The sequence below is a fragment of the Bidens hawaiensis genome, unplaced genomic scaffold, assembly GCF_021521415.1.
Source record: "Bidens hawaiensis isolate Kalapana, Puna unplaced genomic scaffold, B.hawaiensis_p1.1 tig00040833_1, whole genome shotgun sequence".
Classification (NCBI taxonomy): Eukaryota; Viridiplantae; Streptophyta; class Magnoliopsida; order Asterales; family Asteraceae; genus Bidens; species Bidens hawaiensis.
Window position 1 is genome coordinate 7,673 of NW_027505685.1, and position 20,696 is coordinate 28,368.

Genomic DNA, 20,696 nt, shown 5'->3' on the forward strand with positions numbered 1-20,696 from the left:
CTTCAGTTTTATTAGATTCCAGTTTCAGAATTTGATCTTTAATTTATAAAAGAAAAAAAGAAGATGCTGGTTGACTTTAAAAGTCAAACTAGAATTTACCAGATTTTAAATCTGTCCCACTTCAGTTCAGTTGATGATATTCAGTTATGTTGATGTTTAGTTCCACAATTATTTCTTTCTATATAAAAGGGGGTTAATAAAATAAACTAAAAACTGTACCTTACTAGTTTGATTGATTTTTAGGGCTATATGCGCATATACAATAATCTTCAAGGCTAAATGCTCGTATACAAATTAAGAATACGATGTGAGTTAATCGGCTGTATAAAAGGAATCGCATTAAACACTAGCATACAATGAATATACAGGTGAAATGGCTCTGTGATAGCTGAAGGGGAGTACAGCCGGTAATAACCTTTTCGGTGGTGTTTGTTTAGCAAAACCGGATAATTATATTTGCACATTTTTTTTATTGTGTTTTTGATTAGTTATATTGTTGATGATGATTTATGAATGGTGACTAATGAGTGAGTGATTGCTACAAGACAACCTGACTTTATATTTGTTTATGATTTGTATCAAACATAGGGTAATGGAGAAGATGAAAGATAATGAAATTGATTTAAGTCTTGCTCTCGGTGTTAAAAACCAACCCGTTGAGACGCTTAGTGGCACAGATGCAGGTGCAAATGCAAACTCGAGGTCAAGAACCGACACCATTGTGGGACACCGTCCCTTACCCGAGTTAGTTTGGTCCACACAGAACGGTTTAATCATCAAGTGCGGTGGCTGCACCAACTGCGTTGCTGGCACCAAACCTTGTCTTTTCAGTGATGAAAACTGTATGTTTGACGAGTCGGCCAAATCCGCTCTTGGTCCCACAGGTACGTATGGCGTATTCTTCCTTGACCAAGATTTTGAAGTCAAATTTACGGTTTTTTGACTTAACATTTGATATAAATATTGAAAAGTTTATTTTAAAATACAGTTGAAAATGGTGGCTTCATTGATAATAAGGGCAAAGGAAAGGAGTTTATAAACAGTGAAGGTGCGGTTATAATATACTTCATTACTTCTCAAATATTATTTGTTACGTGTCAAGACAATCAGTTTCAAGTGTTTGGATATAGGCTTGTAAACGAACCAAATGCTCAATGAACAGTTCATGAACCCATACGAAGGGGAATATCAATTATGTTTGTTTATCTAATAAACGGACGAATATGAGCGTTCTTGTTCTTCACATTACTTTTTTAAGTTCGTTCGTCTATGTTCACGAGCCATTCGCTTATACTGTTACTGAATGAACATATAGAAATACGAACATGCTCATTTTTAACGAACGAACGTGAATAAAAATAACCTTGATTGTTTAATTAATCCTGTTCAGTCGGTTGTTTAGTTCGTTCACGAACCTATTCGGATAACTACTTCTGACACTAGTGATCCTGAAATATCAGGAAATATTGGATTAACGCAAGACATTAGAGAACAAGGTGGGCCCGCTTATCTTGAAAAGGTTGAAGAAACAGCTGAAAATGATGTGAATGTTAAAGAAGTGGGTGAAGAGTCATCAGGAGAAAGCATGGAAAGCTGCAACAGTGCATCGAAAATTAATAAAAGAAGCGGTTTTGAAAACCGGTTGATTAATACAAGTAAAAGACTCAAGATTCAAAGTCAAGAATGTAGTGTGGTCAAAAAACAAGACAGTTCTTTCAGGAATTGGATTTCAAACATGGTCAAACCTAATCAACAAGAAGACGATCATCCTCCAATCGAAGACGAAAAAGCGTTAAATAACGTTGTCAGCAAAATATTCGGGTTTCGGTCTGTTTTTCAGTCTTTGTATTCGCTACGTGTTGATGAAACAAAAACACAAATGGAGAACTCTAAACAAATAATCTTGTTCAATAACAACTCAGAGCTCAAACACACTGCTTCTGGTTCCGGTTCTGCATCTACATCGACTTCTGCTTCTGCTGGCTGCAAGAAACCGGTTGCAGCAACTTCCTCAAATGAAGATGATGCCCTTAAGCCCGCTGCACAAATTGCAGTTAGAACTTGTTACTTTTGTGGCAAAACGGGCCATGAATCACGCGATTGTTTACACATAAATGAAAGTAAAAATGTGTTCTTCAAGAAGAAGGTGAAGGTATCAAATGTTAACCAAACGGGTTCAACCTCTGATAACATGTTGAATCAAGCCAAGATCCTCAGTGTACCGAAAGAAATATTTAACACCATAAGGAGGCTTAGGTTGTCTCGGACAGACATCCTCAAGTAAGACCTCTCTCTCCACTTTTGCTTTTAATTATTACAAACAAATGCACCAAGTAAAATCTCACTCATAGAAAGATAAGAGGTGTTGCTCCCGCTAAAACCCTTGTCTCCGAAAACCTTCTTCTTGACATGTAAAGTATCATATCCATATAACATAAAGCGTGGCACACTGGCACGGGGAATTTAAACAGTAGCAAAAAGAAAAGGTACTAAAGATAATAGCAGTAAACTATTAACTAAACCAAAATTTTAAGAAAATTATAGTGGTGAAGAATCTGTTTTAATCGGCATACTGTAAAAATAATATATTAAATAATTTTAGTCATTATATTATATAAATATTCTATAAATTATACATTATAATTGATTTCTATTATGTATTCAGATGGATGAATTCTCGTTCCGAAGTCTCAAATTTGGAAGGATATTTTTTACGGTTGCGGCTTTCAAAATGGGAAGAGGGAGTAGGGGGAGCAGGGTACTATGTTGCTTGCATAACTGGTATGGGTTCATGGTCTAATTCTTCATATTTGCATTCCTTAAAAGAGTAGTACAAAGTTTTGACTTTCCAAAGTCAAAACCACTTTTCAATTTTCAACTTCCAAAATGATACGAATCTGTTCTGTATCTAAAAATATTTATCACACCCTTAAGTTGCTGAGAAAATAGTTGGATCAAAAGTTGTTGGTTGTAGACATTTTCATATCGGTTGACCTTAAAAGTCAAAGTATCTTTCTGTTATATAAACTATTGTGGCTTAGAATCCTAACAATAAGTATTTTACAATGATGTTGAAGATGAAAACCCGTCGAAAGGGTCCAAGCAGCCTATCCGTGTCAACATTGGAGGTGTGCAATGCTTGGTTGAATGCCGATATATCTCTAACTGTGATTTTCTTGAGGTAAACTTATCATTTTGGTAATTTTTTGCAAATTCTAAAAGCCCGAAAAATAACTTTAATTAAGAACAAAGATTAATTAAATATTTTGTGATTTTTTTTTCTTTTTGCATCATAAATCTTTGTTTTTTACAGGATGAACTCGTAGCTTGGTGGCGGACAATGTTGAAAAGTGGTCGAGCTCTAATGGAAGAGGACCTGACCTCTAAGTTGAAGGAGAAGAAGAAACTGGAGCTTAGTTTAACATAAAACTAGTTTTTAAAATTTTGAAGTAATTACCATCCTTTGAATCGACATGAATGTAAGCAAGCTTTGTTTTTCTCAACGAGTAGAATGAGAAACCAGGGCTTAGTTTAACAAGGTTACTAAGGACCTAGGAAATCATTCTACTAGTGTTGTGTATGCCACATGTATAAGTGACTTTTTGTCTACAAGTGAAGATATAGATGTGAATTCTCATGTGATTTTAGCATAATGTACCAACCGTTTTCTATAATTACTTTATGAATGATTATAGAAGCTTAACTACTAATGCAAATGTAAGAGATTTCTTCCATGTGAGAAACTTTGTATAGGGTTCCTTGGGGTATATTGATCCCAGATTTCCGCTGTTTTGAGCGAGGTCGAAGAATTTTTAACAGAGTTTAGTAATTTTGGGGGTTTCGTGGTTGAGATTAATGGTTTTTCGTTATTCAGTTTGGCATTGAACACTAAAAAATCATTGATCTTGAAACAACATCAGGATTTTGGTGAACATACTCTTGAAGACACTCCAAATGTCCGTGTTTACCAATGTTGTGAATCCTCGCAATACTTGGGGCACAAGTCGGCACACCAGTCAAAGGAGATAAAGATGGCTATTACTTATACAAGTAAATTGTTTTAAGTTATTAGGACAAGTTTACTTTTTCACTCAACCCTCTTGTTTAGCAATCCTAATTAGATTGTCTAGGTTCGGTCTACATAAACCGTGTAGGGATTATCAATTGTAATCAAGTTTCTAGCGGATTCTTGGTTACTAATAAACGTTTAGGTGTTAGCCAAATAATCGTGTTAGCCAAACAATTGTGCACAGCAAGTCTTTGCAAAGGATGCTCATAAACCTTGACATTTTTGGAAGTTTTGAGCACCTATAATTTAAATGTGGACCGGATCGATAAGATCTTTAATACTTTGAATTTGAATCTTCTAATGCGTTTGTGAAAAATCTCTCATATCTACCAAATGCACATAACGTTCGATTTTTAAACCACTTAAAAGTTTGGTTTTATCTTTCAACATGATCTTCATATTTGACTAAAGTGTTTGAACTTTGTAGCAACAAGTGTAAAATGTATCACTTTGGACTAGCACACACATGGTCAATGTAAAAAACAAAGGAGGTTGACTTACACTTCAAAATCCTCCATTGAGCTGTTGGTTATTTCATATTGTACTTCAGTACTTAGAAATTACATATTGTGGTTAGTGTGAATGTTCTAAATCTTTTGTCAGTGATATCCCAAGCTGACCAACAGTTTCTGAAACATGTCAAGCCGCTTAGTTGATATTTATGAGTTTGCTTACTAAAATCTCTGCCATCAAAACCGTAGACACCTAAATTGGGTGAATTGGGTGTTTTTTTTCTCAATTATTTGTAATCGAAAACTCTTTTTGATAATCAAGAGTAGTAAATAAAAAATAAAAGGTAACTGGCATAAAAATATCCCAAACATCATAGGCGTTGTAACGATGAGCTATACAAACAAGCATTACAATGTGTAGTGGTTCCGATGAAGGTTAACTACTTCACTTGTGTTCACTCCTTGATCCTTTCACTTAAAGTAGATCACCGTTAGAATGTCTCATTAAGCAAGTGTAGGTCCCCAGAATGGATCGATTATAAGATGGTCACGAACTCTATGGGTGCGGAATCCACTTAGTATCCGTTTACGTTTGTTAGATAGTGTAGAACAAGTAGAAACACATAACGAATGTAAGGGTAAAAGCTTCTTGTATTGATTAATATCCCAGTAACCATCAGCACATAAGCAGAGAAACGAGAATAAAGGCTGGAGGCAAAAAAAGCAACAACACAAAACCCTAGGCCGAACTTGACTTATATTCACATCAAGTTCACCTTTTACACAGACCAAGCGAAGTCGTCTAAGTTAAGTTCGCCGCTACTTAACTTCGGCCAGCAGTTAACAACCAAAAACATAAACGTAAATCAACACAGACATTGTATTCATTACTGACTCGATAATCAAACAATAAACAAATGAACTACTGGCACAAACATGCACCAACAGCAATCTCATCACGAGCATTTGTTGTTTTAGTTTGAACACCTGTGATGCGAATGCTTAAATCTCTTAAATCAATTTGTCTCTAATGCTGCTATTAAGTTACCTAAACCATTGTAAGACTCCACTATTATCTATGCATATCTAATTGTATTCTTGAAGTAGAAGGTGAAGCTTATTCTATTGATCTTATTCTTATGGTCATGAGAAAGATGGATGTGGTAATTGAAATGTATTGGTTATCTCATCACCATGCTAATGACATCTGCAGCCAAAAAGTTGTTCTAAACCTCGACCCTAATGTAAAACAAATTCAAATTCATGATAAAAAAAAGGTCAAATCCTTGTGATGCAGATTGGAAGTGACAAAACTAGCAGAGAAATAAATCTCAAAAAAGAAGTAAAAAAGAAACAAAACTCAATGATGTTCTTATTGTAAATGAAGGGCCCGCCTAGGTCTTCAATACGCCTTCTCCCACTATAGCTCAAAACCAACACCACACAGATGAAGGGCGGTAACACCGTCCCACCTCATACAGTACCTATTGCTTAGCCTATACATGAAGAGCCCACCACAATCCCACTTCCCGCAATGACCCTGTCTCACCAATCACCATGACAGAAACCATAGAACCTGTCTCACCAATCACCATGACAGAAACCATAGAACGCCTCAATCCGCAAAAGCAAGCAAAAACACGCCTTTTAAAACCAAGCAACACATATGCATTAGGGGTGTAAACAAGACAACCCAAAGCTCATTTAGGCTTGAGCTCGGCTCGTTTAACTTTTGCAAGCTCGAGCCTGAATTTGGCTCGTTTCGAACACTATTTTTCTAAAGATCGAGCTCGACTCGTGAGTAATTTTCAACCTCGGGCTCAGTTCGACTCGCTTATTGTTATTAACTAATTTTTATTATAATGTTGTATATAAGTATATAACAATAATTATTATAAAACTACATATAATATATTAAATAAAAACTATAAAAATGATACTCACTTAGGCTCGTGAGCTAGCTCGAGCTCGATAAGATAAGTGAAGTTTAGGCTTAGGCTCATTTATTAAACAAGCTTATTTTTAAACCCAAGCTCATTTAAGCTAGACTCGCAACTTTTAATTTTAACTCGGGTGACCTCGTAAAGCAATTCAAAAGTTTAGATTAATCTTTAATTTCGCCCATTTACCCATGAATGTGTCAATATTAGTTACGTCCATCTCAAACAGGTTAAAATTATATATATATATATATATATATAAAACAATTATCAACAATCTTCAAATAGGTGAAAGAGGTCAAACAAAAAGTCAACCTAAAGTGTATTTTCAATTCACTGAACTTCATTGATCAGCCCATATACTTATGTGCATCAATTTTGGTTAAGTTCATCTCAAATAGATTTAACAAGTCAAATAAACAAAAAATAAAAGCTCATAAAAATGGGTTTTCGGTTGGAAAAGTCAGACGAGACATCAGGTACCCAAATAGTTATAAATGGATCAATTTTTCAGTGCATTTATTGAAATAAATGAGGTGTGCAAACACTTTTACCAGCACTTCAGCATGATGATTAACTATTTCTACTAAATATATGAAGAAATGATAAAGCATGAGATAGGTATGCTAATTAAGCACAAATGCACATTAACAAATATTTTATTATCAATTCTATATAAAAATCTCTAATTGCTTTAAACTTTCAAAGGTTATAAACTCCAATCAGCATAAGATGTCTATATGACTATAAGTATACTTTTGTTACTGTATAAGTTATTGTTAACTATAGTTTTACACTATAATTATAAAATGGCAGTTTGGTTTAAACATCCATCTCCAAATTAAATATGTTAAATGTCGATTTCCAAATCAGTATGTTAATAAGCTGATTTCCAATATCTCGTGTTCGTGTTCATAAATTCATGTTCATGTAATTTCTCAAGTCATTTTGAATTTATTTACAACTTTTATTTAAAACAGCTGTGAATTTGCACTTCTGTAGTTCATTTGCTATACAATTTTTACATTTTTAGGCGCCACGCAAAACATTCAAAACCGTAAGAAAACTTATGCATTCATTAAGATAAGCTACACACATTTCACTAATTCATGTTCACAAGTTAGCACACAAACAATGAAATCATTATAGAGCAATCAAAGATTTTAATTTCACAAATCAATTGCAAATATCAATCAATCAATCAATCAATCTACAATCATTTAAACACAATTTCATAAAACACACACCACCTCTACCATCACTAACCTGACTTGCATTATCCTCACCACTCCTCACACCAACGTATACGGTCCACGCTCATTTTCATCCTCGTCAATAACCGAAAGCAACGCGCCGTAGGGCGACTCCTCCACATCATCCGGAGTCCTCAAACTCGCGTGCAACAAAACAACAGCCGCAGATATCAACACCGACAGAAACACATTCCACCAGATATGAGTAACCGTTAGGGCAAATATAACAACGACAGCGAGCACAATCGCAATGAATCGTTGACCGAATTCGAAACCGAAGACGATTAGAGGCTCGTGCCGGTTAAAAAGGAAGTGGAATGAAGGGAGGATGATGGCGAGGAAGAGGAAGAAGGTGAGGGGGTGGGTGATTAGGGTTAGGAGGAAGATGAGGAGTGAGATGAAGAGGTAGTTGGTGTGGAAGGTGTGGAGGTTGTTTTGGATGCGGTGGGAGAGTTCTGGGAAGGAGAGTGGGAGAGATAGGGAGGATAGGGAGAGGAAGTCGTCGAACCATGGACGGATGGTGGTGGATGGTGGTGGCGTAGTGGTGGTTGATGGTGTCGACATCTGTGTTGGTTCAACCACGGTGATTGGATTGATGGGGAAACGGAGCAACCAACATTTATTTATTTATTATTATTATTATTATTATTATTATCATTATTAGAAAATTTGGATTTTAATCATCTCTTGATTTATTGGTCGGATTTCGCACTTGTGGCCGGCCTAGTGGTAGAAGGTTTGGGTTATTCAGTGAAGATTCAAGTTTGAATCCCACGTATGACACTTCTGGGTGAATATTGACAATGGAGAATTTGAGCTAGGTCTTGTACTCAGGGTTCGAACCCTGGGTACACCCGGTTTTCGTCATGAATATTAATGAAGAATTTGAGCTAGGCCTTGTGTATAGGTTGTCAGTTCGAACCCTGAGTCCACCCGAGTTTTCGTCCCACCATGTGTTACGTCAGATAGTTATGCTCTTGTGGCGGTTTAACAACTGTCAAGTGGCAGCCGGTGATATGTTTTCGCGGGGGAATGCCCAAGCAAAACTCTAAAGCTAGCGTGGTCCCGGTTAAGACAGCATTATATGGTCAGAGTTGGGTATTTGTGCTCTCCAAATTTGGAGACATAACCTAAATATAACAAAGTAGCCGTTTTAAAAATAAATTAGATCATGTATTATTGAAGTTCACATTTAGTGTGTGATATACGACTCATAATACCGCAAATATTGTCTAATTTGCCTTTGATGGATTACACATCCGACACACCCAAACTCATATATTTACTTTTGTTTATGTTGGTGGAGAATGGAAACTTAAGCAATATATGATATATCTTACACTTTTCTTTTATCGTATGAGCACATTTAGAAAGAACTTTTTATTTGCTTCATATAAGTTCAAAGTATGTTGGTGATTTAAAAAACATAAAATGTTTTATGAATCAAGAATATTTTTTATTACAACCGATGTAAAATTTCTTAGAATGTTATCATTCAATACGGTTTCAACTTACAATAAAACCAATTTTCAAAACCGAGCGGAGTTCGCTTTGACACGGCCATTGTAAGATTTGTCTCCGCTTACGTGGGCGTTGGACACTAATTAGACGACCAAATCCCATGGTTATATTTGGCGCGACAATACTCAAAACCCCGCCAAATTGACTTCACTTGTCACTAAAACCCTAGGTGACCATTTCCCCCAAATTAGTCGCACGCAATGGCTTGGTATGAAGATCTCGAAGATCCTCGTGTTCTTATTGCTTCATCAGGTAATCAAACCAAATGCAAATTGATTGTTGGAACAATAATCTGTGACTATACATACAATAAGCCATCCAATTTAGGGTTAATGTTGTTTTAACATTGCTAATTCAGATCCTTCTGCCACCGGACACTTTCTCCAACTTCGCCATCCTAAAACCGGTAATAATAATATTAATATATAGATTCATTTTTGTATATTATTAACTAACTTATTATATTGAAATTATAACAAAATGTAAGTGCTTTCTGTTGTTCCAATCCAACAGGAGAGAGTACATCCTATCTTCTGATTAATGGTGGCCTTCAAGAGCTTAATTGGTTTAAACAACGCTACGGGTCATGGTTCATTGGAGATTATATCTCTGAAGGTAACTAAGTTTACTGATTGTATTGATTTAACAAAAAATTTGTTTCGTGTCAAAATGCCGTGTTTGATGATTGATGAACCATACTGAATTTAGGTGTATGATTTTTTTCATTTATATGGTTATCTTTGTATGTGTGTGCTAGGGTTGCTAAAAGCTTGAATTGAGCTGAGCTTAAACAAGATCGAGCTTAAAAATAAGTTTGTTTAATAAACTAGCCTGAGCTGGATCGCGAGCCTAAACAAGCTTATTATTAATTTTTTTTGAAAAAAATATTTATACTCAATGTTTAAACCCAATTTACCAGTTCCTTTGAGCCTATTTTAATAAAAAAAATTTTGCACAATCCAATCATAACCAATATGCCAATTTAATAATTTAATTGTTTTAAGCCCAATACAAAAACTCTTCTTACTAAGGGCCCAAATTATCTCGCCTTTGGCCCCAAATTTTTTAACCATTTTCGGGGACAGCCTTGATATATTCAATTTGTAGCAACGTTTGAGTCATCTGTAAAAATAAAATGTTTTGCTATTAATAACCAAACATGTGTGTGATAGGGGAGTGTGTTTATTCTTTATCTTTTTTTTTCTTCCAATAAATGTAGGTAAAATGTGTATCTTTTAATAATATGTTTACGTGTGAGCAGATGGTGGGCTGTACGCGGCTACATCAGTTGACCCCGTGTTCATTCTGTTGCCCATGTTTCACCAAGCACGAATGAAGGTACGTACTCGTGTAATAAATAATTAATAATAATTTGAATGTAATACTAGAAACTCTGATATCTGGTTTGTGTGCGGTTGATGCAGAATGGAAATGATCCCGGGAAGTTTAGGCAACTTGATGAGATCATTTACCTTCAAGATTATCCTGGATACTGTTATTTATCAACAATTGCAGAAAAATCTATGGAAATAGTTTGTGATTGTAAAGGTACAAGCCTCCTGAATTTGGTTATACAAATTCTTTATGTGTCGTGTGTCCTTTTTGTATACTATATTTTTATTTTACCTACCAACAAGGTTTGAAAGTTTTGTTCGTGTTTATGTGGCAGAGATTGGATCCACAAAGTTTTTTAGACTGAACGATTCAAAGGTTTTAGCGTGGTTGTTGTGTAAGGTATCGTAACTAGCAACATTATGCGTGTATATTTGTTGAGGGCTTTTATTAAAAGGTGTTAGATTGATTATTTTGTTGTTACTTGTTAACCTTAATGATTGATAGGTACAACAATTAAAGCAGAGTCTTGTCGAACTCGATAAGAACTATGCTGCCCGAACCCAGAAGGAAATCTGTATGCTTTGTGAAATATATAAATTTGTGTGTGTGTGTGTGTACACTGCTTACCGTGGGCTATGATTATTAATTTTGTTTCCCGGTGCAGTGGCTGATGTGGTGATGATTTTGGGTGAATACTTGGTTGATGACCCGTGGTGTAAGCTACTATGTGACAATCTTAGGTACTGTGTATGTAACAAATTCTTTTACTTCTATTTAATTAATTACTTTTTTGAAACTGACAAATTTCAAAAATTACAGGTTAAATATGGTTGAGGTAGTTGCTGCACCAGATATGAAAATTGAATCAGCGGACACAAGTATTTCTTCATCATTTAATCCCACTGTGCAGGTATTTGGAATGATTAGCTATAATAAAATCTGAGATTGCAAACTTGAAAAAAAAAAGTTTAGAAAATGATAAATTGAAAACATGTTCCGTTATCAGGAACAGGCGGGGAATGAGAAGAGAGTTACACGAAATGGGAAGCAAAATAAGAAGGTAAAAGTGGAGACGAATTCACATAGTATCAAAGATATGTTTAGTAGGGCTTCAAGGAGGGGAAAATGATTCAAACCGACTCTTTCTTGCTAGGTTTTTGTAAGTTATATCTTAATCCCGAGTTGTGGTAACATAAAGTTCAAAAGATAGAACAGGTGAGTGTGCGTGTATTGTCTATTGGGGTTTTGTTGTAGTTAACGGAAACGGTTTGATGATACTCCTGTAATTCTTGATTGAATTAAGATTTAGTTAATGCATTTTCCTTAATCCTTATTCAAAATGATTGGTTTAGTTGGTAGCTTTGCTACATCATGTTTAATAACCGAAAGATTGTATAAATTGTAACTGGTTTTCACATCATTTTCAACTTGAGCTCATCTGATCAACTGTTCATGGCCTCATGGACAACTTACCCGAAAGAATTCATTGTATGGATTACTTGCTTTGCTAAACAAGTACACTCTTCAAAAAAATGTTTTAAGTTATATAATTTATCACTAAACATTTATCAGAGGTGTATGTCTATATTGTGGCTTCCTTAAGCCTTTTTAGGCATATTGTAATATGGATTATGGATACACAGGTTGTTTTCATTTCGTTTGTCAAAACCTCTTAATGATTATATTAAGATGCTACGTCTAACGGCGCGCTCGTTTCACAGAATTCGTGGGAATTCAAAGGAATTGGAATTAAAATCCCATGACATGGCGTGTTCGTTTCGTTGGAATTAGAATCTTAATTTCCTTTTGATGCGTTCGGTTGTCAAGTAATTGGAATCCAAATCCTTCAAATTCCTTTAAATAAAGGGATTCTAAATCCTTCCAATATGTGGAGGATTTCAAGTGAATTCGTTGGAATATTTTATCGATTTTTTTTAACGGGAACAACGAATAAAATATTTTTGTTTTTTTTTACCTTTTTTGTTTTCGATTTATATTTTGAGTTGTGAATTTTTTATTATTATTTTTGAATGTTTTTTTTGAGAGGTTTTTGATCTTAATAGAAAACCCCAAAAAATTCAAAATAAATAAATAAATAAAATCATAACGCAAAATATAAATAAAAAACAAAAAAACAAAAAAAACCAAAATGTTTTCGCCATTATCTTCGTTAAAAAAAACACTCGATTCCAATTCATGTCAAACGAACACATCAAGAATGGAATTGGATTTCAATTCCTTCAAATTGCAATTCCTATTGGAATGTTCATATTCCAAATCCAATTTCTTACAATTCCAAATCCTATGCAAATTCCAATTCCAATTCCATTCCATTCTATTATGTGAAACGAACGCGCCCTAAGTTGTTTAGAAGTACAATGTGTTTGATTATCTAAAAAGACGCATTTTAATGGTTTATAAAACATTTTAATAAGTAGATTATAGAAAAATGCTAAATGATTTAGAGGCACAAGATTATCAAATATCCCACAACACTTGCAATATTCCTTTATGATGCAAATTTATTTGTGTACAGAAAATTGGGCTCAAAGCATTTAATTTAGGCCTTCTAAAGACACTTAAAAATAGCGGTGCAGATGCACAAGCTAACCGGTTACTACACAATCCAATAAAAACCGTTTTATACCTGACTGTATCCGATGGTTTATAACCGGTTATACATTTTGGTCCAGAAAACCAGTTAATAGTTAGTTAATTTGAGGTTCTCTTTGTGAATCAAGCACCTATGGCCCATTTTATAATTATTTACTTGATACCGACTTAATTGAAAAAAAGTATAAACCAACGTTATATCATATCAATTAGGCAAATTAGAAATAAATAATCCTAACTTTTGTGTATTGGCCGATAATAATCCCAACTTAAAAAATCACTACTAGCGGTCCCAACTTTCAACAATTTTTGTCTCAATGGACATCCGTTAAAAAAACATTTAACGCCGTTTGTGTTTTTTCCCGAGTTTCAAACCGATAATTTAGGGCTTTTGATTGGAAGAACGATAGGATTCGACTGATGTAAAACTTATCTCAAAGCGGTGATTCAAATGATTTGATTTTTGGTAATTGGAAATTCAAACAGCCGGATTGAAACATTGTTTCGTCGCTTGGATAACCGTTTCAAGATAAGTTTACATCCGTCAATTCACATCGTTCTTTTGATTAAAAGCCCTAAAACATCAGTTTGAAACTCGGGAAAAAACTTAACAACGCTAAGTGTTTTTAACAGAGGTCCATTGAGACAAAAATAATTAAAAATTGGGACCGTTGGTAGTGATTATTATTGACCAATACATAAAAGTTGGGACTATTAATTTCCAATTTGCCTATCAAATATATGTTCATGATAATATGATATGTCTACAAATGTAAGTTTATGTAAAAGTTTATAAAATTCATGTGTCAAGAATTCGATGATTTATTTTAAGCTGGTCCTAAAAGAAAAGTTATCTTTCAAGTAAAAAATATTAAAATATTTTATAAGGACAACTTGAAATAAAACAAAGGGAATTAATTATAAGGTATCTTCTGGCCGTCTAAGAAAAAATGTGTAGTGAACTATTGATTACTGATTAGGACTAATTTAACTAATTGTCTTCAAAGATGAAAGCGTCGTAGACGAAAGGGCGTTATAAACAATTGACAATTTGGAAGGCAGTCAAATCCGCAAACATAATTTTTAAAGTATAATTTGTAAGTTAAATTTTTTGTTAAGTTAATGACTTGAACCAAAATAATCCTTGACACTTTTTTAAGTATATATAATAACATAATTTGTAAACTATTGCCTATTGGTCAATAATATTAACGTATACATTGATCAATAATATTATTGATCAATAATATTAACGCATACATTTATCAGTGACACTTTTAATTTTTCAGGTTTGTTGACTATATATGACAATCCCACTCGTATAATAATCATCAAGTTAAATTGGATTAACACATAATTTACATTCAGTTTTGCTCATAAGGAAGATATGTTTTCTCATTTTGCTCAAAATCATTCATTCGAGCGAAATCAAGAGGAAACCGTATGCAGTTCTAAAATAATTATGTGAGTGAGATTTCTATTTACAATAAAAATAAATTTTCAATAGTGTTATTGGTTAAATTGTAAATATACAAGTTATTGTCAACAAATAAGTTTTTTTAAAGGGTATATAGTAATAGTTTGAACCAATAAATCCAATTCGCCTGTTACATATGCTTTATATGATTTGAAATTGACATCCAATATCTTTTGCTAATAAGAAAACAAGAACAAGAACAAGGATTGGAAGTAATGACAAAAAATAGGATTAATTATCATATGGGCGATGCAAGTTTTGGAGTTTAGAAGATTCATAATCAATATATAAGAAAAAGTTAATTAGTATCCATCCTTCATTACAAACAAAACTTATCAAACAAACACCAAGTAAACAATGGCAGCTGCCGGAGTAACCAACCGCCATGCGACCACCACCGTCTCCCATGCTCCGTTCAACAGCCACAAGCCACCGCCCAACGAATCCACATCCTCTTCCACTTGACTGCGATATTAGTCATCTTGTACTATAGGTTCACCAACCTGATCAGCGGTGATGTGCCCACCTTAGCATGGGCGTTGGTCACCACCGCTGAAGTTATCTTTTCCTTCATCTGGTTCCTAACGCAGGCCTTTCGTTGGCGTCCAGTGGCTCGAAGTATGGTCCTTCGAAACCTCCCGGACGACAACAAACTGCCTGGTGTGGATGTGTTCATCTGCACCGCCGACCCCAGTAAGGAGCCGACGGTGGAGGTGATGAACACAGTGTTGTCCGCCATGGGACTGGATTACCCGCCAGATAAACTGGCGGTGTATCTGTCTGACGATGGTGGGGCACCATCGACACTTTATGCTATGAAGGAAGCTTGTTCATTTGCAAAGAGTTGGCTACCGTTTTGTCAGAAGTACGGGATCAAAAGCCGGTGCCCGGAATGGTTTTTCTCGACGTATGGCCATGATGAGTTGCTTTTCAGAACGGATGAATTTGAGGCAGATGAAGAGAAGATGAATGTTAGTAATCTTTTGATAAATTAAGAACAAGTTGTTCGTACTTGCCTTAATCATGAAAAAAATCTTTGATTGTGCTAAACTGCTTATTCTATTGTTACCAATGTATCTTTTTCCCTACCGAAATTTTCACATTATCTCTATACTTTAATTTAAGACAAATTGGATGTTAATAATCCCAACTAAATGTTATTGGCCGATAATAATCCCAATTTCGTTTTTTGTTACTGGTGGTCCCAAATTTAAAAAAAAAATGGCTCTAAATGGTCCCCGTTAAAAAAAACTTCCGAATTCCAGACTAACTTTTTAAGGCTTTTGATCGGAAGGAGGATACGAATCGATTGATGTTAAACGTAGCTCGAAACGATGCTCCAAACGGCTTAATTAGTGCTTCAAATCGGGTGTTTGAACTTCAAATTAACAAAATTAAGTTGTTTGGAACATCGTTTCAAGCTACGTTTTACAGCAATCAACTTGTACCCTCTTTCCGATCAAAAACCCTAAAAAAATCAGTTTGAAATTTGGGAAAAACTTAACGCCGTTAAGTTTTTTTAACGGGGACCATTGAGAGCCAATTTTTAAAATTTGGAACCACCGGTGACAATAAACGAAGTTGAGATTATTATCGGCCAATAACAGTTAGTTGGGATTATTAAATTGAATTTGCCTTAATTTAAAGGGGCGTGTTTAGCCTCGCCCAAAGTCATTCCTTTGTAGTGTGATTATAAGCAATCGTTAAAAACTTGCCTTCTTGTAGGTGGCATATGAACAATTCAAAGAAAACGTAGAGCGAAGAACCAATGGAGCTTCGGCAGTCAACGATCGGCCACCATGTGTTGAGGTATGTTAACTTTATTCATGAATTATAATGCTCCTTTTTTAACGAATTAACTTTTCCGCGATATTTGGATAAATCAAATTCATAAGCTCATGTTTTGGTTTACGTTAAACTTAGATAATACATGACAACCAAAAGCGACGCAACGAGGATGACCAAGTTGAAATGCCACTTCTAGTCTATGTATCAAGTGAAAAAAGACCATCTCTTCCTCATCGTTTCAAAGCCGGTGCACTAAACACTCTTGTAAGCTCTATGAAACAACAAATTTCGTATCTAATATGTTAGAGTCATGAAATCTATCTAAACCTGACTTGATATATTATATATGCCAATCGTACGCTTTTGCAGCTTCGTGTTTCAGGAGTTTTGAGCAATGCTCCATACATGCTCGTGCTGGATTGTGACATGTATTGCAACGAACCATCATCCGCTAAACAAGCAATGTGTTTTCATCTTGATCCGAAGCTATCTAGTTCCCTAGCATTTGTTCAATACCCGCAAATTTTCTATAACGTTAGCCAGAGAGATATATATGATGGCCAAGCAAGATCTGCATACAAGGTGAAAGAACTTTGTGCGCGTTTTTTGTTTGAAGCATTAACAAACTTGTAAAAACTTGTAGTGTCTAATTAACATATTTGTTAATTTTCAGACTAAGTATCAAGGGATGGATGGAATCGGAGGCACGGTTTGTTCAGGAACTGGTTATTACTTGAAGAAAAAAGCTTTGTACGGATCTCCTAATCAACAAGGTATCATTAACTTATAAGTGAAATTAAAGACAAAAATAAACATGGTTTTACACTAATTTGAATTATTAGAAATTGTTGTTAAAATTTATGGAAAATATTCAGAGCTTAATCAGAGACCTAAATGATGGAATTCAGGTTCGATTCCTAAGATAGCATGCCAATTGATTGGCTTGTCGATTCCTTTCGATCCATTACCTATGTTAGGGCAGTACTGTGTCCATTTTCACTGTCTAGTTGGTCCAAATATGAGTTGGCTAACTCTTGTATTAGTTTCGTACTTCTGTATCATATTATTTTATTGTTTTCTATTTGTCTTATTATTAGATGAACATCTTCTACATCCAGAAGAGAGCTTCGGCGAATCCACTAAGTTCATAGATTCATTAAGACATAGGGAGAATGAAGTGAAAACAGATCGATCCACGGCTGCCATTTTAGAAGAGTTGAAGAAGCTCGCTTCGTGCTCTTATGAAGACAACACCAAATGGGGTAAGCAAATCGGTTACTCGTATGAATCCTTGCTGGAGAGCAGTTTCACAGGTTATTTGTTGCACACAAGAGGATGGAAGTCTGTGTATTTGTACCCTAAGAGACCATGTTTCTTGGGTTCGACCACCATCGACATGAAAGACGCCATGGTTCAGCTCATGAAATGGTCATCTGGTTTGCTACAAGTTGGACTATCCCGGTTCAATCCTCTAGTGTATGGGATGGCCAGAATGTCAATCCTTCAAAGCATGTGTTATGCATACTTCATGTTCACACCATTTTTGTCTTTTGCGTTTCTGCTTTACGGCATCATACCACCGTTGTGCCTTCTTAACGGTGTCCCATCGTATCCCACGGTAAGTTTAGTAATGATGAGAGATCGATTACTGAAATGATCGACTCATGTATAGACCAGCCAATAGTCATAATGTGAAAAGAGAGTAAGTAGGCTAATAACTCCAAAAACAAAATCAAGAAAACAACCTTAATAAAATCTTACAAACTGGTCCAAAATGCCGGTTATGTTGACGTACCCTTGTGGAACAAGAGTCGGCCGTCCCATTAAAAAAATCCTTTTAGTACTATTATAGTGTAATTATCTTGACCAACTGTCCTGTGAGTATATAGCTATAGTCAATTAAGAAAATTTCTGACCCTGTTTGAATTTTTTCTCTGGATCTGTCACTGCCTAACGAGTCTTTGGTTACACTACTTTATATAATTTGTAAGAGGAGACTTAGTGTTTAGGTTTGAGTCGTTTGACCGAATTTAATACTTGCATTATAAGCATAGCTTATGATTTATAGAGATGCATTTGTAATGTTAAAAAAACAACTTTCAATATCATAACAAATTTCATCCCATTGGACTGTTCCTTCCGCTTCGGTCCTTTGTCGAATAATTTGATAACTATTATCATTTATTACTTTCAGGCTTCGAATCCATGGTTTAAAGTGTTTGCAGCGGTTTATGTGTCTTCACTTCTGCAACATTTGTACGAAGTGGTGTCGAGCGGTGGATCATTAGCAACATGGTGGAACGAACAAAGGATATATTTCATAAAATGCGTGAGCGCGTTGTTGTTTGGTTGTCTTGATGTGATGATGAAGTCATTCGGTGTGGTGAAAGCTAATTTTAGATTGACAAACAAAGTGGTTGATCGAGAGAAGCTCGAAAGATACGAGAGTGGTAAGTTTGATTTGGAAGGTGCGAAGATATTCATGATACCATTGACGGTCATGGTGTTGTTGAATGTGGTATGTTTTGTTGTTGGCGTCAAGCGGGTAATAAGCAACAACAATCTTGACGAGATGTTTGCTCAGGTTTTCATGTCGTGGACAACTCTATTATTCAGTTATCCGATCCTCAAGGGGCTCGTTCCAAACAAGACCAAAAGTAAGAAGATTAAAAATAATTGAACAAAAAACTATCATATTGTAAATGTTTTACGATGATGGCCATGGATTCATTTATGTTCCCCTGGATATATAAGAATAAAACCATGATTGGTTGACATAATAGAGAATGAAGGGAGATTTTAATATTAATACGTGTACACATTCAATACATAACCAATTTTAAATACAATAAACAACTAAGAGTATAAGATAAACACGTACAAAGTACATGACATATATCATAGGAGATAGAAAGAAATACACTTGTTCATTTACATAATCGTCTTCTATATCATAGTTAAAACAATAAATACAAGTTTTTATGTGCTTATATATATAAAGAGAGAGAGAAAGAGAAAGATAGTAATAGATATACATGTGTGCTTGCATGATGGACGTCCAAATGAGAATGAGCTCAAATGTTTATAAGAACCACTTTAGGTTCTTATGATCAGATTTTTATTGAGAGCTCTTCTTGTTTAATACTAGAAGGGAAGACATGTCCGCACCTACACAAATTATCGCACGCATGTTTCTTTTATCGTCGGTTAAAATTCTTTAAATAACTAAATTCTCGATGAATTCATAGATAGAAAGTTGAAAACTACAATTGGAATCATACTTAAACGAGAAGAACTGGATACAAATAATTATTTACACATATGGACTCTTTAGAGAATTCAAAGAACATGGTACATGGTATGTCTACGTAATTACAAAGCATACATGTTAACGTGATATACAATTATATATGGATTTTTTTGTCATTCTCATCATATTTTTAAGATTTTCTAGGTATTAATACACGAATAACCCTTTTACACACACATAAAATCTATATAGATAAAAGTTACTAAATCAAAATGGTTTTTTTCTTGGTTGAAAATCCACAAAAGGGAGTGGTGCGATATATGTGGAATCATCATGTATTTGTTGTTGTGTAGTTGTTAGAATCATCAATAAAACAAAGTATTTGAGATGATGCTATCCAACGTTTGACCACTTTGTCTTCACACGAAACTTACAAAGTAAAACTTTAAATTATATATATAGTAACGGGATAGAACTTGCGCAGAAGGATAAGAAACGAATTAACAGACCCGTTTCTGTCATTCCCTTTCTTTTTGTTTTAAAAAAAGGAGTCCAAGTTTATATATTATACATATAGGAGAGGAATAATTTGAGAACTTTGTTGAGTTTTTAGAATTTAAAAACTTCATTTTTAACTACACAGTTAATTAAATAGACTAGATTATGTGGTTGAATTAAGATGTACAGTGATTACATAATTTAAGTGTCTGTTACATCTATGTAAAAAGTCGAATCGTTACGTAAAAAATTCTATAATTTTTCTACGTACATATAACCCACATATATTACGTATATGCAGTGGTGGCCCAATCATTTTGGAGGTCTAAAGCGAGTATAATGTCAAGGGGCTTTTTTTAAAAAAAAAAGGCATTTACATATTTCCCCTTCCTAAACTTTGAAAACATATTTCCCCAAACAATGCTTAAAAAGCATTGTACATTTTGCATTAAAAACTTGTATTTTGGGGAAATATGTAATTTCCCTTGTTTAGGAAGGGG

General features: G+C 34.7%; 3 protein-coding genes and 1 pseudogene across 4 annotated transcripts; 3 read left to right on the forward strand and 1 right to left on the reverse strand.

Annotated features, from left to right (window-relative positions):
• The first annotated feature begins 1,864 nt into the window (after positions 1–1,864).
• LOC143614744 (uncharacterized) lies at positions 1,865–3,531 on the forward strand. The gene is made up of 4 exons (XM_077088087.1): positions 1,865–2,280; positions 2,666–2,781; positions 3,078–3,181; positions 3,314–3,531. Exons 1-4 carry the CDS (start codon positions 1,880–1,882, stop codon positions 3,425–3,427), a joined length of 735 nt encoding a protein of 244 aa, XP_076944202.1. The 5' UTR covers positions 1,865–1,879; the 3' UTR covers positions 3,428–3,531.
• A 4,150-nt stretch (positions 3,532–7,681) lies between these two features.
• On the reverse strand, positions 7,682–8,324 carry LOC143614749 (PRA1 family protein D-like). Its single transcript, XM_077088090.1, has one exon. It carries the CDS (start codon positions 8,276–8,278, stop codon positions 7,754–7,756), a length of 525 nt encoding a protein of 174 aa, XP_076944205.1. The 5' UTR covers positions 8,279–8,324; the 3' UTR covers positions 7,682–7,753.
• A 1,451-nt stretch (positions 8,325–9,775) lies between these two features.
• Positions 9,776–11,706, forward strand: LOC143614753 (uncharacterized). Its single transcript, XM_077088093.1, has 8 exons — positions 9,776–9,869; positions 10,497–10,573; positions 10,660–10,783; positions 10,905–10,969; positions 11,075–11,144; positions 11,235–11,310; positions 11,390–11,480; positions 11,577–11,706. Exons 1-8 carry the CDS (start codon positions 9,776–9,778, stop codon positions 11,697–11,699), a joined length of 720 nt encoding a protein of 239 aa, XP_076944208.1. The 3' UTR covers positions 11,700–11,706.
• Positions 11,707–14,999: 3,293 nt separating this feature from the next.
• Positions 15,000–19,190, forward strand: LOC143614745 (quillaic acid 3-O-glycosyltransferase CSL1-like; annotated as a pseudogene). The gene is made up of 7 exons (XR_013150341.1): positions 15,000–15,631; positions 16,386–16,469; positions 16,584–16,712; positions 16,818–17,030; positions 17,122–17,221; positions 17,546–18,066; positions 18,643–19,190. The product of XR_013150341.1 is annotated as a quillaic acid 3-O-glycosyltransferase CSL1-like (transcript).
• Positions 19,191–20,696: the final 1,506 nt, after the last annotated feature.

What these genes read in the sequence shown, in the direction of transcription:
- LOC143614753 (XM_077088093.1), top strand. Translation starts at nt 9,776, where the DNA reads ATGGTGGCCTTCAAGAGCTTAATTGGTTTAAACAACGCTACGGGTCAT. An exon ending in TTCACCAAGCACGAATGAAG is followed by an intron (nt 10,574 to 10,659) that starts GTACGTACTCGT and finishes CGGTTGATGCAG; the next exon opens with AATGGAAATGATCCCGGGAA. An exon ending in TAGCGTGGTTGTTGTGTAAG is followed by an intron (nt 10,970 to 11,074) that starts GTATCGTAACTA and finishes AATGATTGATAG; the next exon opens with GTACAACAATTAAAGCAGAG.
- LOC143614744 (XM_077088087.1), top strand. Translation starts at nt 1,880, where the DNA reads ATGGAGAACTCTAAACAAATAATCTTGTTCAATAACAACTCAGAGCTC. An exon ending in TCTCGGACAGACATCCTCAA is followed by an intron (nt 2,281 to 2,665) that starts GTAAGACCTCTC and finishes TTATGTATTCAG; the next exon opens with ATGGATGAATTCTCGTTCCG. An exon ending in CTAACTGTGATTTTCTTGAG is followed by an intron (nt 3,182 to 3,313) that starts GTAAACTTATCA and finishes TGTTTTTTACAG; the next exon opens with GATGAACTCGTAGCTTGGTG.
- LOC143614749 (XM_077088090.1), bottom strand. Translation starts at nt 8,278, where the DNA reads ATGTCGACACCATCAACCACCACTACGCCACCACCATCCACCACCATC.